General features: G+C 44.7%; 1 protein-coding gene across 1 annotated transcript in view; it reads right to left on the bottom strand.

The window, feature by feature from the left end:
• Window positions 1-16,853, bottom strand: part of PCBP3 (poly(rC) binding protein 3) — a 116,168-nt gene that overhangs the window by 15,427 nt on the left and 83,888 nt on the right. The window contains exons 10-12 of the mRNA XM_034786453.1: window positions 6,894-6,972; window positions 5,918-5,977; window positions 853-905 (exon numbers count right to left, since the gene is read on the bottom strand). Of these exons, the coding sequence (XP_034642344.1) occupies window positions 853-905; window positions 5,918-5,977; window positions 6,894-6,972 (192 nt within the window). The remainder of the gene's footprint in view (window positions 1-852; window positions 906-5,917; window positions 5,978-6,893; window positions 6,973-16,853) is intronic.

The raw sequence follows: 16,853 nt of genomic DNA on the forward strand, positions 1-16,853 counted from the left end.
TATGCCCATGGAGCTCCACCTGAGAATTCCCCTTGGAATCCTTGGGTTTTCCATTGGCACAGCTTTGTGCCTCAGCTGGGGCAGAGTCTAGCCCTTAAATGCTTCATTTCTGTCAATATTTGAGCATGTGAGTTTGACATTTACTTTATACTAACATACCAGTAACACTTGGCAGCTCAGATGCTGTCAGAACAACCCTGGGTACGTGCACCCATAGACAATCTGCATGAATATTTATAAAAATATACATTCTATTTCCCTGCAGCTGCTGAGGGACTTCGATCGTCTCATACTCTTCCTCCACACACCTGCCATTTTTTTCCTAAATTGGGATTTCCCTTTCTCTGTATAATCAAGATTAAATTATAGTTAATCCCTTTCCAGATCTTCTTACAATAAATTAAACATATTAAACTGGCACTCAGCAGAGAGAACAAGGATTGAGTGGGCAGCTACATCACAGAGGTCCACATGGCTAAGGCGCATTGGTGGGACAATGAAAAGAGTCTACTCCTGCTGTACTGGTCATGGAATATTAGACGACTTCATTCTCTAGAGCTGTCAACCAGGCATATTTCATGAGCATTAAATTCACTTTAAAGAAAAGACATAGTCATAGATTTTAAACTAGCAAAGACCAAAAAAAGGGGAGAGCCAGACTGACCCATTCTTAACTTTCTTTGTTTTATTCTGTGCATTAAGTCTCGTAATCATACTAAATGTTTTGACACAATACTGTCAAACCACATGGCTGGGTTCAATGAACTGGCTGCTATAAAGCTATTTAACTGATTTATTTGTAGCTTTCATATATATCCTGGTACAGAGAGAGTTCAAAGGTGCTATACTCACATCATTGGGAATGGTGAGTTCATGAGTACTGGCCGGGGGACTGGCATCCAAACCTGAGCATATGCAAGGGAAAATGATTATAGCTTGCAGAGAAAGCACTGTGTATTGCCAGGTATTTTACCAAAATAGCAGACGTTACAAATGTTCCATACTCCTTCAGGGTCAGGAGGGTAAGCGGACAACACATTCTGGTATAATGACAAGGAACAAAATTACTAACAACACTTCTGCAACTGGTTACCACTGTTCTTCTGGGACCCTGAAACCTCCGAGTTGGTTCTCATTAGGAGGTTCACAGCTTCCAGTCTAAAAGCCCGTGACTGTAGGTGCCTTCCCATCACTTTGTCTTCCTTCCAAGAAACAAGGAGGAAGAGCTCCTTGCTATTGCCAGCTGGTCCGTGCTTGCTTTCCTTTATTTTAACACTTGAACAATCCCTAGATTACTGCAAACCACTGTGCAAAATTACAGACCCACCTGGGAAATGCTGAAATAGATTAAGCAAGCAACATTCTGTATTGCTTGAAGTCTGCCAATGAGAAATAAGAGATGCATTTTGTGTGGGGAAGTCTGTAAGTAAGCACTGGATAGTGAGAAATCACATGGCCCATAGCATATTAGAGGTAGTAAATGCCTTGTAGGATGAATGCTTTATCATCATGGTGATGACATCAAGGGGTAAGTAGTATACACACTACAAACCTCTCTGATCACATGATACAGCAGAATATGCTTAAGGAAACAGTCATGGAGAGGAGGTACAAGATAGATCAAGAATGGTCTTTGTTAGGACATGTGGCAGTGCTACATCACATGATATCATATGTCTGCATGTCCTTCTGGCAGCAGTCTTCACCAGTGGTTTACGAATGATATTGAAAGTGGAATACTGTGTCACAATGCATCAGATAATACAGGCTGAGAGTGGAAGTTCTTCATGTGTACTCGTTTGTGGTCCGCAATGCAATTCCGGGAGTCCAAGCACCACAGATTTAACTCAAAGACCCAAAATATGAAACATGAACTGACTCACTGACTTCAATACCCATCGTGCTCTTCCACCATAGGAAAAGCAAGACATCCAGTTTTAGAGCCTGCATCATTATTCAACCAGATAGAAACATGTGGTATCTAGTGAGCGATATGTATAGAGACATCTATTTCCTTTCAGTTTCCCTAAAGAGATAAAGAACACTTCCCATTAATATGGAAAGTGGAGGAGTCAGGGGACAAATCTATGCAGCTTGAAATGTAATCAATCAGCATTTCATAATGTTCTCAGTACAGGACCAAGCATATGTCACCAATAGTTTCTCTAAATAAGATGATCACATCTTCACTCACTGCTGAAATAGTGACATTCATATCCCTATTTGCAGCACTGGGAGAGTGAAGCTGTCTGGTAGCCAATGTGAATTTACAGTTACTCACAAAAACTTTAATCATTATACAGAATAAACTACCAGGGAAAGAATTTAAGGCAAAGAATATAAATGAGACACCCAGGTTTGTGTCTGGAGAAATAGGGGATTAAGAGCATGAAGAAAAAGCACACGGAATATAGGATTAAAATGAAACAAAAGAAAAGGCAGGTATGTTAAGGCCAGATGGCCTTCACTGCTGCTAAAATGCCTCGTGTTTTATCATTTCCCTCAATTAACAGCAATGAATCCAGTTGCTTACAGTGTCACTATGAAAAAACACAGCAGCATTATTGAACTCTATCCCGCAAGTCACAAAATGAAATTACCCCAGAATTGCTGCTGCATGTCCTGTGGTATTTTGAAGTTGCTCCAAAAGGAATATATAAACAATACAAGTAATGATCTAGCGTTGCTATCCTTCAGTTCCACCAACGTTTTCTGTACTGCTAAAGAGAATTTCCCATCTAATTTTGCTGATAACAACAGAGTACATTTAGAAAATGAATGACTCAATTATAGATGCTGGAACTAGGGGTCCAGGGGGGAGAGGGGGGCTGCCACACAACCTGGCTTGAAGTGGTTTCCATTATATACAAGGTCTACAGTTTGGTTCAATGGCTCTCAGCACCCCACTATACAAATTGTTCCACCACCCCTGGAACCAACAAGCTACATTTCTGTTGGTATCATTGTGTTTTAAGAATTCAAAACAGAACAATCATAGTTTACAGTATTAAGTCCATAACAAAGATTGACGTTGCATTAATAATACAATGAAGAGTGAATATATGGAAAATTTCTGAAAAGAAATGTGATGTGTTGCCATTTTCCTTAGCATGCCAGAGTTGACATGATGCAAAGTACTTCTCACCAAGACTGAAATCTATGAACATATTACAAAATAAAGCTTTAAGTTTAAATAAGCATTTCGGAGACTACTCCTGGAAATAACTATATCAAATTGCTTTGCTTTGCTAGAAGATATAGCACTTCCCACATATTACTGAATATAGCCTCACGACCACCCCCGGAGGCCAGGTAAGTGTTGTACCCATCTCCCAGAAGAAGAAACTGAAGGAAGGGTAAGGCCACAATTTTCAAACTTGGCTGCTTGAGGTTAGACACCAAAGGGTCCAGATTTTCACAGAACTGATGAGCTCTCACGAGTCCCAGAAATTTCCAAGGGATTTGTTAAGAACCGCTGAGAATCTGAGCACTTATTTAAATATCTAAATATAGACTTAGTTGCCTAACCTTAGGCCCCCAAGTTTGAGTATTTTGACTGAAAGGACTAGTCTAAGGACACAAGATGGGAGGGGCAGAGCTGGGAATACAAGCCAGGTCTTCCAATTGCCAATCACGTGCCTTAACCACGAGAACACCCATCCTGCCCTCTGTGGTGGGCACAAAGCAGCATAACCCTTGGCTAGAACACCAGCGCAAGAGACTGTCACCACTAGCTCTCCCCTGGGTTAATATTGGTTTTACAGCAGAGTAAGGACTTCACTGGTCAGCAGTAGGCTCCTAAATGCCAAGACTTAGTGAAAAGCACTTCTCACCAGGCAGGCTTGCAGAGTAGTAACACACTCACTGAAATAGATGCAGCCTTCTTTTATATTACTCCATAGTGTCACTTATACTCCCTTTCTGGGTTAACAAATCCACCCCCGCAGTCTTAATGGGAAGGGCAAATCATAGAGGCGAAATAATAGCTGATCCTAACATTTGTCCATACTCAAATGGGACTGGAGCCTCTGCCCAAGTCTGGACAAATTCCCTCTTCTCCACCATTCCATCTCCCAGTTCTGATCCACTCCTGACCCCATGGATCCCTCTTCACTATGCCTATCTAGAACCTACTCCTCATTCACCTTGATGCTCCCATCTCTACATCCTCTCCCACATTGAACATTGTAAGGTCCAGTAGGTCTTCTGGCTTCCTTGCTGGGTGCCACCCTAACTCTCACATCCCATATGCTGGAGTCTGGGTTGTCCCTGTTACTTGCACCTTAGAGTGCACCACACAGCAGTGATGGAAAATCCCAGAGTGTATTACCTTGAACTCTCTCAGGGGGTTCTCACATGCATTATGAGGTTCAATTTAGTAACCGTTGGAATTCCACAGGAGACATTTTCTAAATCAATATGTTACACAGTTACAAAATGTATAGTGGGGGTGAGGCGAGGGGACGCTATGTCAGTATCCATGTCTGTCATGGAAGTTGTGGAAGTCACGGATTCCACAATTTTCCGTGACCTCGGTGACTTCTTCAGGGGCCAATGTGGCTGACCCCAGGGCTGCCCAAGCAGCTGGCAACGGGGCCAGCTGCTCAGGTGGCCCCCAGGACAGCCACACCAACCACTGCTGGAGTGGCCCGGGGCATAGACACACCAGCCCCTTCTCCGGCAGCCCCAGGCAGCCAGTCAGCTGGAGCAGCCGCAGTTCGTTGGCTGGACAGCTGGTGCCACTGGCCCCGGATGCCCCCCCCCCGATACCCCCCCAGACATCCTCCCAGAAGTGGGCCCAGTGCAACCCCAGCCTCCCCCCCAGGATTTAATCACATATATTTTTAATGTAAGTCATGGACAGGTCATGGGCCGTACATTTTTGTTTATTGCCTGTGACCTGTCCATGACTTTTACTAAAAATACCCGTGACTATACGTAAGGCTACGATTTAAACATACGGCCAGATCTTCAGCTAACATAAATAGAAGGGACTCCATTGGCTTCATTGGAGCTAAGCTGATTGACATGGGCTGAGGATATAGCCCATAAAATATACCCGGACTGCTTCAATAAGATGTACTTCCATTCCCCAACGAGAGATATTATAGTACCATAAAATCCCCCAAATTCCTTTCATTGGCATGAAGAATAAAATATTCACCGGAAAATACATTCACTTATTAGCACTAGGCCATATTATGAAACAATTATTTTGCAAATGTATGTTTAAATTAAAGGTATGTTAAGTTATGTGAATGTCAACAGTATTTTTCAAGTGGTTAATTTCTTCTATCATTTACTCTCAAGTGCTAAAACACCCTGTTCTGACTGCATTTAAGATATAAACAATTATTATTAAAGGAAGTCTGTGCCGGCATGTGTTAGCTTCTTAGCCAATTGTCAGCGCAGAAAATTTGAAATAGGAATGTATCAAAAATGACAACTTTACTCAGATACATTAACGCATTGCATAGCTTAGAAAGCTATCTTACTTTGGATGGATTAATAAAGCTACACTAACAGAGCAATGCGGTCTCATGCCTCCCATGGGTATTCTTCTGTTATCTCATGGAAAACTTTATAAAAATCAAATACAATAATATAGGTCATAATTCTGTTATTCTCTTGACCATGCATAATTCCCATTAGCATGAATAATACACACATATCAAGAGACTATTAGTGGACTATTGAAGTACAGTACAGAACAGGGGAAATTTATTCACTTCCTTGGACATACTGTAGAAAGAAAATGGCAGGTACTGTCCTACACCATCAGTTCTTGCCCATTGGAAGTCGTACTGTCTTGTCAACACAATAAGACAATTTATGTATGATTACAGCAACGATAGGGTCCTATTCAAGAAACATCGCAACAGAAGCCTACTAGATTTCCCTGTAGCTTTTATTTTACCTGATGATTGGCCCATCAGATTTTGAGCTTCTTCGGAGGAATGTAAGGGCAGCTTTTCTCCTGAAGAGCAAAGAAGAAACAGATTTAATGCTTTTGCCTTCAAGGAGATAAGCAATGTCACTTCATCTAGGAAGCTCAAAATATGATGGACAAAATGGCAGAAAAGGAATTTCCAGTTGGCATTTTGACCATCGAGTGAAATGAAGGTATTTTAAGTATTTTAATTCCCTACTCTATAGCTGCCACCCTAGTTCACAATGAAAAATTTAAACTGTATTATCAATTCTGCTAGCAAAGTTTGAGACATATAGCCCTAACTAGAGTTCTGGGGGTCCTCCATTGTAGCATACTTCTTCAAAGGCCTCCTTCACCAGAGGACAGGATTTCCCCCTAAAACTATGGCTAATTCCCACCACTTCTCATGAAGCACAAACCAAAGAGGTTTCATGTATGGTACATTTCTGTCAACATTCTACAGATACTTTGTGCGTATGAAGAGAACATCCTGGACAGTGATTGAGATCAATCGGAAGAGCTGAAAGGAACTTACGCAGCCTTTACAGATTTTTGAATCTGCAGACAATGCTCAACAAATGAAGCACTGTCAGAGTGCATGGATGTCTCCCAAAGGACATACCAACCCATGGCAGTGAATACCCACTCCTCTGTGCTAGAACGGGCCCACAAGCATTAGTTTTATCCCCAGGTTGATTAACCTCTATTCAAGCTAGCAAAGCAGGAAGCAGATAAACATGGCTTCCCAAGAGCAGACTGTACAAGCACAATTACAAAATGAGCTGAGCCATAAGGAAAACCACTTTGAAATACTAATCTTTGTTAACTTTTCACCATTGACATTTGCAACTTCACTTTACTTGTCCTATTTATTTCCATTAAATAAAACAAGCTTAGAAAGAGAGAGAAACTCTACAGGTAAGAAGAGAAGGAAATCTGTAAAGGGCATCTGGGTACGTACCAGGGAAAGCGGGGGTGGTCTGTCCAAGGGGAGTAAAGGGGGTTTGCTGCATAGCCAACTGGTGGAGCTTGGTCAACTGCTGAGGGGTAGGAGGGACATTAGAACTAAGAAGGTTATTGTTATAGAATACAACAAGTCACACCAAAAAAATTAAGAACAAAATTATAATAAAAAAACCAAAGCAGGACGCCATGTTAAGACATGGCAAACACGACATTAACAGAAGGACTTGGCCTGGGTAGATACAGTAAAGCCCAAATCTTTAGCAGAAGTGCTTGATCAGGGTCTGAAGTACGATACCAGCAGCAAGCCCAGTTTTGGTCTCTAACTGAAATAGTTTAATTTTGTCAGTGCAGATCTCTCCTGATCCTGCCAGCCCACAGATAGCATCACGTGTCCGGACGGAACAGGGAGCTGTCAACACAGGTAGAAGGGTGTCAAAGGAAAGCAATTCCAACTGCAACTTGGCTGATCAGACTTTGTAACTCCCTGTGACTGACTGCTGCTAGCTAAGAATAGTTGTAAAAATATCTGAGCAGTGTCAAATATGCTGCCAGGTCCATAACAATCAAATTCCAATATTTAAAAAGCACGGATAGTTCCTGGGATACCTCTCAAAAATGTACAGTAATTGGCCATTTTGGTTCATTACCCACTGGATGTTCCCCTTGCTTGACTTGGATACTGCACATTTAAAGGAAAATTTATCTAGCTGCCAAACCAATTGTAGCTCTTAAAGTAGTCTCTTTTTCAATACAAACCACCCAGCAGTTGGCAAAACATGGGCTTCAGCCAAAACAGGTAAGTATTTCAGAGCCTGTATATCCCTTGTTGTGCTCGGAGTCTTTTCCTGGCCCCTTAAAAAGAGACCTTGGAAGAATAATATGTTTGGAATACATTTTGTGCTCTGTTTTATTGCTTCAAATTTAAGAAAATTGAAGAGAGAGAAATTCCATCCTGATAAGGCCCCCTTTGAGATTTTGCTGTCAATGCAGGAAGGAGTGCCCTGTATCACTCCCCCTTCAATAATCTTCTAGAGCTTGGGTGGCCTGGGAAGTTTAACAGAATCATAGACATCAAAAATGGAAAAGACCTATTAGATCAATTCGTCCAGTCCTCCGCAGGTAAGTGGGGGAATTGTCATTTAAATTTGCATGTGAAACAACATCCTAAAGGTCCTGGCTCCTGCAGCACATCTGAGGGAGGGAGTGCAGGGGAGTCTGACATCAGCAGTGGTGAGGGTGAAGCACTGAAGGCAGAAGAAAACAGGTGGGAAGGCGGAGAGGAGTTTTGGAAATGGTATCTATCAGTCAGTTACCAGAGAGCTGGCAAGTAAGAACATCAGAAGCATTTGGCATGCAAACTGTCAACTTTTAAACAAACCAGTGGAAAAGAGTATCATAGAATCATAGAGTACCATAGGAAGGGACCTCAGAAGGTCATCTAGTCCAACCCCCTGCTCAAAGCAGGACCAATCCCCAAATAAATCATCCCAGCCAGGGCTTTGTCAAGTCTGACCTTAAAAACCTCTAAGGAAGAAGATTCCACCACCTCCCTAGGTAACCCATTCCAGTGCTTCACCACCCTCCTAGTGAAAAAGTTTTTCCTAATATCCAACCTAAACCTTCCCCATTGCAACTTGAGACCATTACTCCTTGTTCTGTCATCCACCACCACTGACAACAGCCTAGTTATATCCTCTTTGGAACCCCCCTTCAGGTAGTTGAAGGCTGCTATCAAATCCCCCCTCACTCTTCTCTTCTGCAGACTACATGAGCCCAGTTCCCTCAGCCTCTCCTCATAAGTCATGTGCCCCAGCCCCCTAATCATTTTTGTTGCCCTCCGCTGGACTCTTTCCAATTTGTTCACATCCCTTCTGTAGAGGGGGGAGAAAAACTGGACGCAATACTCCGGGTGTGGCCTCACCAGTGCTGAATAGAGGGGAATAATCACTTCTCTCGATCTGCTGGCAATGCTCCTACTTATACAGTCCAATATGCTGTTGGCCTTCATGGCAACGAGGGCACACTGCTGACTTATATCCAGTTTCTCGTCCACTGTATTTTCCAGGACCTTTTCTGCAGAACTGCTGCTTAGCCATTCGGTCCCTAGTCTGTAGCAGTGCATGGGATTCTTCCGTCCTAAGTGCAGGACTCTGCACTTGTCCTTGTTGAACCTCATTGGATTTCTTTTGGCCCAATCCTCTAATTTGTCTAGGTCCCTCTGTATCCTATCCCTACCTTCCAGTGTATCTACCACTCCTCCCAGTTTAGTGTCATCAACAAACTTGCTGAGGGTGCAATCCTCGCCATCCTCCAGATCATTAATGAAGATATTGAACAAAACCGGCCCCAGGTCTGACTCTTGGGGCACTCCGCTTGATACCGACTGCCAACTAGACATGGACCCATTGATCACTACCCGTTGAGCCCGACGATCTAGACAGCTTTCTATCCACCTTATAGTCCATTCATCCATCCCATACGTCTTTAACTGGCTGGCAAGAATACCGTGGGAGACCGTATCAAAAGCTTTGCTAAAGTTAAGGAATAATAGGCCAGATTCTAACCAACCCAAGAGGGCGAGCTTGCATCAGGTGTTCTAGTGCAACAACAGACATGAAGTATCAGCTTTTAAACTCTCTCAAGGCTTTACTGATCGAGGGGGCACAGTGTCATGTCAGTGTACAGAGAGTTTTGTGTATAAGTCCCAATGAATCAAAAGGAGAATAACCCCTAATGTCACATGCAGTATGATTCCAGCAAACCCACATGGAAACCCGGGAATAAGACATGTTAGTTTACTGGGCAGACAACTCTCTAACTCAAGGGTGGGCAAAGATTTTGGCCCGAGGGCCACATCTGGGTATGGAAATTGTATGGTGGGCCATGAATGCTCACGAAATTGGGATTGGGGTGCAGGAGCAGGTGAGGGGGAGGACTCCAGCTGGAGGTGCGGCCTCTGGGGTGGGGCTGGGGATACAGGATTTGGGTGTAGGAGGGTGCTCCAGGCTTGGACCAAGGAGTTCGGAGAGTGGAAGGGGGATCAGGGCTGGAGCAGGGGATTGGGGCATGGGGGAGGGTGAGCTCTGGCTGGGGGTGCAGGCCTTGGGGTGGGGCCAGAAATGAGGAGTTCAGGGTGTGGGAGGGGGCTCCGGGCTGGGGCAGGGGGTTAGGGTGTGGGAGAGGGATCAGGGCTGAGGCAGGGGGTTGGGGAATGGGAGGAGGTCAGGGTTGCAGGCTCCGGTCGGCGCTTACATGATGCAGCTCCTGGAAACAGCGACATGTCCCCCCTTTGGCTCCTAAGCAGAGGTGTGGCCAAGCTGTTCTGCACACTGCTCCATCCGCAGGTGCCACCCCTACAGTTCCCATTAGCTGCAGTTCCTGGCCAATGGGAGCTGTGGGGCTGGCGCTTGGGGCGAAGGCAACGCACGCAGCCCCCTGGCTGCCCCTAAGCATAGGAACCAGAGGGGGAACATGCTGGGAGCCTCGCCTGCGCGCGTGGAGCAGCCTCCGACCCCACTCTCCGACTGGAGTGTGGGAGCAGGGCAAGCCCCAGACCCCGCTTCCCAGCAGGAGCTCGAGGGCCAGATTTTCACCCCTGCTCTGACTGAAACAAAAAAAGAACAGGATTATTCTCTAAAAAACAGACCTGATCCTGCTTTACACTAAAATGGAGATCAAAACAGATCTCTTTGGATTAATTTTCAATGGTTTTTTACCCCTTCACTTTCCTCTTTTAAAATTAGCATCTCCATGCTGAAGCCTCTCATCACTGCCGTCCAAGGACAGCTGCTGTGCAGTACCTTACAAGAGCTGTTTCCTCACTGCCGCCATTACCAGACTAGCTTTCCCATCCTTCCTGCCCTGAACGACACATCTCCTGCCCACTGCTATTGGGGCTGTGAAAAGGAAACCGGAGTAAAGCCAATCAGATTGCTCATTGACCTGAGCATTCTGAACTACATCAGTGTGAAGAGACGATGTTTGGTCCAATGGAATGACTTCAGGAGCCACAGACCATTCATTGGAGCTGCTCAGGGCCAGGGAAAATAGTGAAACCCTTTCTGTCTCTGTTATTGAATGAAAATACTTTTCATATGGATATGGAACAAACGCACCTGAGTGTAATAAAAAACTCAAAAGACATAGGGAACTCCGCATCCAGGCAGTAGGGTAAAGCAGCTGTTTAAACTAATGCCTAAACGGCTTTCAACATGTCCTATATTTCTAATTTCTATATTCTGAAGAGCTGTGAGGAAAGTGTTGTGAGCCAGCATTTCATAGAATCATAGAATCATAGAGGATTAGGGTTGGAAGAGACCAAAGGAGGTCATCTAGTCCTACCACCTGCTCAAAGCGGGACCAACCCCAGCTAATCATTCCAGCCAGGGCTTTGTCAAGCTGGGCCTTTAAAACCTCTAAGGATGGAGATTCCACCACCTCCCTAGGTAACCCATTCCAGTGCTTCACCACCCTCCTAGTGAAATAGTGTTTCCTAATATCCAACCTAGACCTCCCCCACTGCAACTTGAGACCATTGCTCCTTGTTCTGTCATCTGCCACCACTGAGAACAGCCTAGTTCCATCCTCTTTGGAACCCCCCTTCAGGTAGTTGAAGGCTGCTATCAAATCCCCCCTCACTCTTCTCTTCTGCAGACTACATGAGCCCAGTTCCCTCAGCCTCTCCTCATAAGTCATGTGCCCCAGCCCCCTAATCATTTTTGTTGCCCTCCGCTGGACTCTTTCCAATTTGTCCACATCCCTTCTGTAGAAGGGGGAGAAAAACTGGACGCAATACTCCGGGTATGGCCTCACCAGTGCTGAATAGAGGGGAATAATCACTTCTCTCGATCTGCTGGCAATGCTCCTACTTATACAGTCCAATATGCTGTTGGCCTTCATGGCAACGAGGGCACACTGCTGACTCATATCCAGCTTCTCGTCCACTGTAATTTCCAGGACCTTTTCTGCAGAACTGCTGCTTAGCCAGTCGGTCCCCAACCTGTAGCGGTGCATGGGATTCTTCCGTCCTAAGTGCAGGACTCTGCACTTGTCCTTGTTGAACCTCATCAGATTTATTTTGGCCCAATCCTCCAATTTGTCTAGGTCACTCTGGACCCTATCCCTACCCTCCAGCGTATCTACCACTCCTCCCAGTTTAGTGTCATCCACGAACTTGCTGAGGGTGCAATTAATCCCATCATCCAGATCATTGATAAAGATGTTGAACAAAACCGGCCCCAGGACCGACCCCTGGGGCACTCCGCTTGATACTGGCTGCCCACTAGCCATCATGCAGTTGATCACTATCCGTTGAGCCCGATGATCTAGCCAGATTTCTATCCACCTTATAGTCCATTCATCCAATCCATACTTTTTTTACTTGTTGTCAAAAATACTGTGGGAGACTGTATCAAAAGCTTTGCTAAAGTCAAGATATATCACATCCACCACTTTCCCCAGATCCACAGAGCCAATTATCTTATCATAGGAGACAATCAGGTTGGTCAGGCATGACTTGCCCTTGGTGAATCCATGCTGACTGTTCCTGATCACCTTCCTCTCCTCCAAGTGCTTCAAAATGGATTCCTTGAGAATCTGCTCCATGATTTTGCTGGGGACTGAGCTGACCTGTCTGTAGTTTCCGGGGTTCTCTTTCTTCCCTTTTTAAAATATGGGCACTATATTTGCCTTTTTCCAATTGTCCGGGACCTCCCCCGATTGCCACGAATTTTCAAAGATAATGGCCAACGGTTCTGCAATCACATCAGCCAACTCCCTCAGCATCCTTGGATGCATTAGATCTGGACCCATGGACTTGTGTACTTTAGCTTTTCTAAATAGTCCTTAACCTGTTCTTTCACCACTGAGGGCTGCTCACCTCCTCCACATACTGTGTTGCAAAGTGCAGCAGTGTGGGACCTGACCTTGTCTGTGAAGACCGAGGCAAAAAAAGCATTGAGTACTTCAGCTTTTTCCACATCATCTGTCACTGGATTGCCTCCCTCATTCAGTAAGGATCCCACACTTTCCCTGACCTTCTTGTTGCTAACATACCAGTAGAAACCCTTCTTGTTACCCTTCACATTCCTTGCTAGCTGCAACTCCAGTTGTGTTTTGGGCTTCCTAATTACACCACTGCATGCTCTAGCAATATTTTTATACTCCTCCCTAGTCATCTGTCCAAATTTCCACTTCTTACAAGCTTCCTTTTTGAGTTTAACCTCACCGATGATTTCACTGTTAAGCCAAGCTGGTCGCCTGCCATATTTGCTATTCTTTCTGTGGTGGTGGTGATGCCACCATCCCCGGTGAACCTAGTCTAAAGCCCTCCTCACTAGGTTAGCAAGCCTGCCTGCAAAGATGCTCTTCCCTCTCTTCATTAGGTGGATCCCATCTCTTCCTAGCAATCCTTCTTTCCGGAACAACATCCAGTGGTCAAAGAATCCAAAGTCCTCTCTCTGACATCACCTGCGTAACCACGCATTTACCTGCACAATTCGATGGTCCCTACCTGGGCCTTTTCCTTCAACAGGGAGGATGGACGAGAACACGACTTGCGCCTCAAACTCCTTTATCCTTCTTCCCAGAGCCACGTAGTCTGCAGTGATCCACTCAAGGTCATTCTTGGCAGTATCATTGGTGCCCACATGGAGAAGTAGGAAGGGGTAGCAGCCCGAGGGCTTGATCAGTCTCTGCAGACACTCCGTCACATCCTGAATTCTAGCTTCTGACAAGCAGCACACTTCTCGAGTGTCCCGGTCTGGATGGCAGATGGATGACTCCATCCCCCTTAGGAGGGAGTCCCCAACCACCACCACCCATCTCCTCCTCCTCTTTACTGATACCAGACACCTCTGTGTTCTTGGGGAACCAGGGTGCAGTATCCAGCCTGACTCATGAAAGACACCCCTCCCCTCGCCCCCGCCTCTGCTTAAACCAAAACCCATCAGAGGAAAAAACTTGCAGAGATCAGTGAAGGGCGCTGGGAGACACACCTAGACCCCTCCTGACAAGGATGACAAAAGTAAGACATCTCCATTAGCATACAGAATGGGGAGCAGAGACAACTCCCCTAGCCTCATCTGCATGAAAGATGGGACAGGAAGACATCTCAGTTTACATACAGAATGGAGAACAGAGAACCACACTGAATTCTGGGACCAGAAAAAGCAGGGAAGCACTGCATCATGGGAATCTCTGCTCCAGATGCTACTGAACCTATGTCTGCACACACCCAGCTCAGCAATTATCAGACCAATTCTAGTAATGCATCCTTAATTGATATCCAAATACTGAAGCAGCCCAGTTGCATTGTGAGCTCCCTGGAAGAAAACACCACCCATAGCCAAGAGGGATCAGCTCCTATTGTCTAGCCTAAAGAAAACCCTTGAGTCAACAGCTTACCTATAAACAAATCTAGTGTTCTCCCTTCAACCATTGTATTTTCTCTCCAAAAATCCCTACTCACCCTCTAGTCAGGGTTCTGATGCTTAGATCCAAACTATGCATCAGTTCCACTGGAACTCCATCTTCTCCTGACTGATCATGCTGGGGGCTCTGCCTGTCTCCAGCATTCAGGACCCTCCACTACCACCATCACCTGGGAACCCCGACCAGTTCAAGCCTCATGGAGTGGGTGAGATCCCCCCTCTTTCTCTCTCTCTGTTTTCCTTTCTACCTTAGGTACTAACCTTTAATAATGTATGTTATGTTGGTTTAGCCCTCCTTGTGTAGTTATCATTATTATTCAATAAATAACTTTTATGGTTAACTTGGTTGTTTCTCTTTCTCTTGTTGAACTTTACTCTTTTGTGTTTTTAGCTTCCCCCATTCACTCTGCAGCAACGCTTCTTTTACCTATGCTAAAGATCCCTGCAGCGCCCAAAATACTGTGGGGTTTGCTCATCAAGTAGGTTACTGCCAGTACAATTGTGTTGTGAGATTGGGGATAGGGACGTGCTGAATCTGGGACACATAAGGGTAACAGCTTGAAAGTGCTGCTTGACCCAGTCCATGGAGCCCAGGGGCATATAAGGAGAGGCAGCTTGAAAGTGCTGCTTCATCCAGCCCAGTGAGTCCAGAGACCTATAAGGGGTCAGCTTGACAGTGCTGATTGACCCGGTCCGCTCAGACTTGCTCTGTTAATGTATGTGTGGGTGTGAATGTGTTCATCAGGGTCTGGGGCTGCAGTAACCCAGCCCTAGGAACCTAGGTCCTGCAGGATAGCTTCATTGGGAGGGGACTTGCAGAAGGGAGAAGTAGAGCTCCATATGAACACACAAGTGACACAAGCAGTACATTGATAGGATTACAGAATCCCCTTCCCCAGAAGAGTAACCTGAATAAATGAGCATACCCCAAAGTAATGGGCACATCTGGTAACATTACTCAGATTCACAGAATAGAACTATCAGTGGGTAGCCGTGTTAGTCTGTATCTACAAAAACAACAAGGAGTCTGGTGCCACCTTAAAGACTATCTGTTAGTCTTTAAGGTGCCACCAAACTTCTTCTTGTTAGTATAGAACTATGATGACATATCCTGGTAACCAAGCTGCCATGATGGGAAAGCATCACTTGGTACTGGCAAAATGTCTGCTTATACCCTATTAAGGGTAACTGGGCAATCTGGTGCATGGCTCAGGACACACAGTATCAGGTCCCACTATGCTAAAACAGTTCTTGTGCTCATCATACCCCAAAAAAACCCTAGCCTCCCAGTCACCACTGGCTTCCCTTCCATTGCAAATTCCAAATAGAGACTACCTTTCTCAATCTGTACATGAATGCCCAAGGGCCACCCTGAAGTCCTTACTGAGACAAAACTCCCATTCACTCGAGTGATTAATTTATCCACGGAAAACTGAGAAAGGAATTCGGGGTTTGGCCCAGGATGTATGTATTCATTCATTCCTTACAGATAGTTACAAATCCCCAGGATAACAACGTTGCTGCAGTATCAATAAAAAGGGAAAGATCAAAGACAAATGTGTGTTGCAGCAAGTGAAAGAGAAAATTACCTAGTAAAATTGTTTTCATATTTCCATTAACTAAATAATTGAGCATTGTTTTAAATACTAAAGCCTTCAAAGAGATACAAATACAGACCCAAATTACTCAGGCACTGAATGAGGTCTCTGTAAATTCTGCAGGATTTGGCTACAGAGTATTGAACAAATCACAAGCATTATTTGCCTATCACTGACCAGAGCACAAATGCGTCCACAATACAGCATATACCATAAAATGTTTTGTTCCTCTGTCAGAGAGCAACATCATAACAATAAGAAATACAGTCTGAGTCAATGCTGGGGTGTATTGAGAAGGACAATTAGGAGAAAGGGCATGTTGATCTGACTAGCAAAGTATACTCATAATTATTCACAGTCTATTTAAGGAGAGAAACTGAAATATATACAATAAAAACTTCCTAGAAAATATATACAATGCTATGTTAAAAGGGGTATATTGGAAACAAACAAATGGGTAACACTGATCTCTGTTATACTCGACTAAAACAGTGCCTCTAACAGAATTTGGCCCAGTCTGTGTGTTATTACCACTACATTTGGCTGCATAGTAAACATCATTTCAGTAGTTTCCATTTTCAGAAGCTTTGATTTGTACGTTGTTATGCAAGAAGTAGTTTGTTAAACATTATTGATTATTGAACAACATGAGATTTGCAATGGGTTGTTCAATAGCAGATTGCACAATACAGAGTGATGGGGGTTACAGTTAAGATTTTCAGAGGGGTCCAGGAGAATTAGGTGCCCACATCTCATTGATGCCCATTGGGAGTTGGGCACCTAATTCCCTTCGGCTCCTTTGCCAACAGCGTCTGCCAATGGTTCACACAGGGTGCTGTCAAGAGGTTACCGTTGTTTGCCCTCATGCTGAACTGAGAGGCCACCGTGGCATATTTTGTCTTTGTAATGACATCTGTTGCATACGTG

Source organism: Trachemys scripta, chromosome 11, assembly GCF_013100865.1.
Source record: "Trachemys scripta elegans isolate TJP31775 chromosome 11, CAS_Tse_1.0, whole genome shotgun sequence".
NCBI classification, from domain to species: Eukaryota; Metazoa; Chordata; order Testudines; family Emydidae; genus Trachemys; species Trachemys scripta.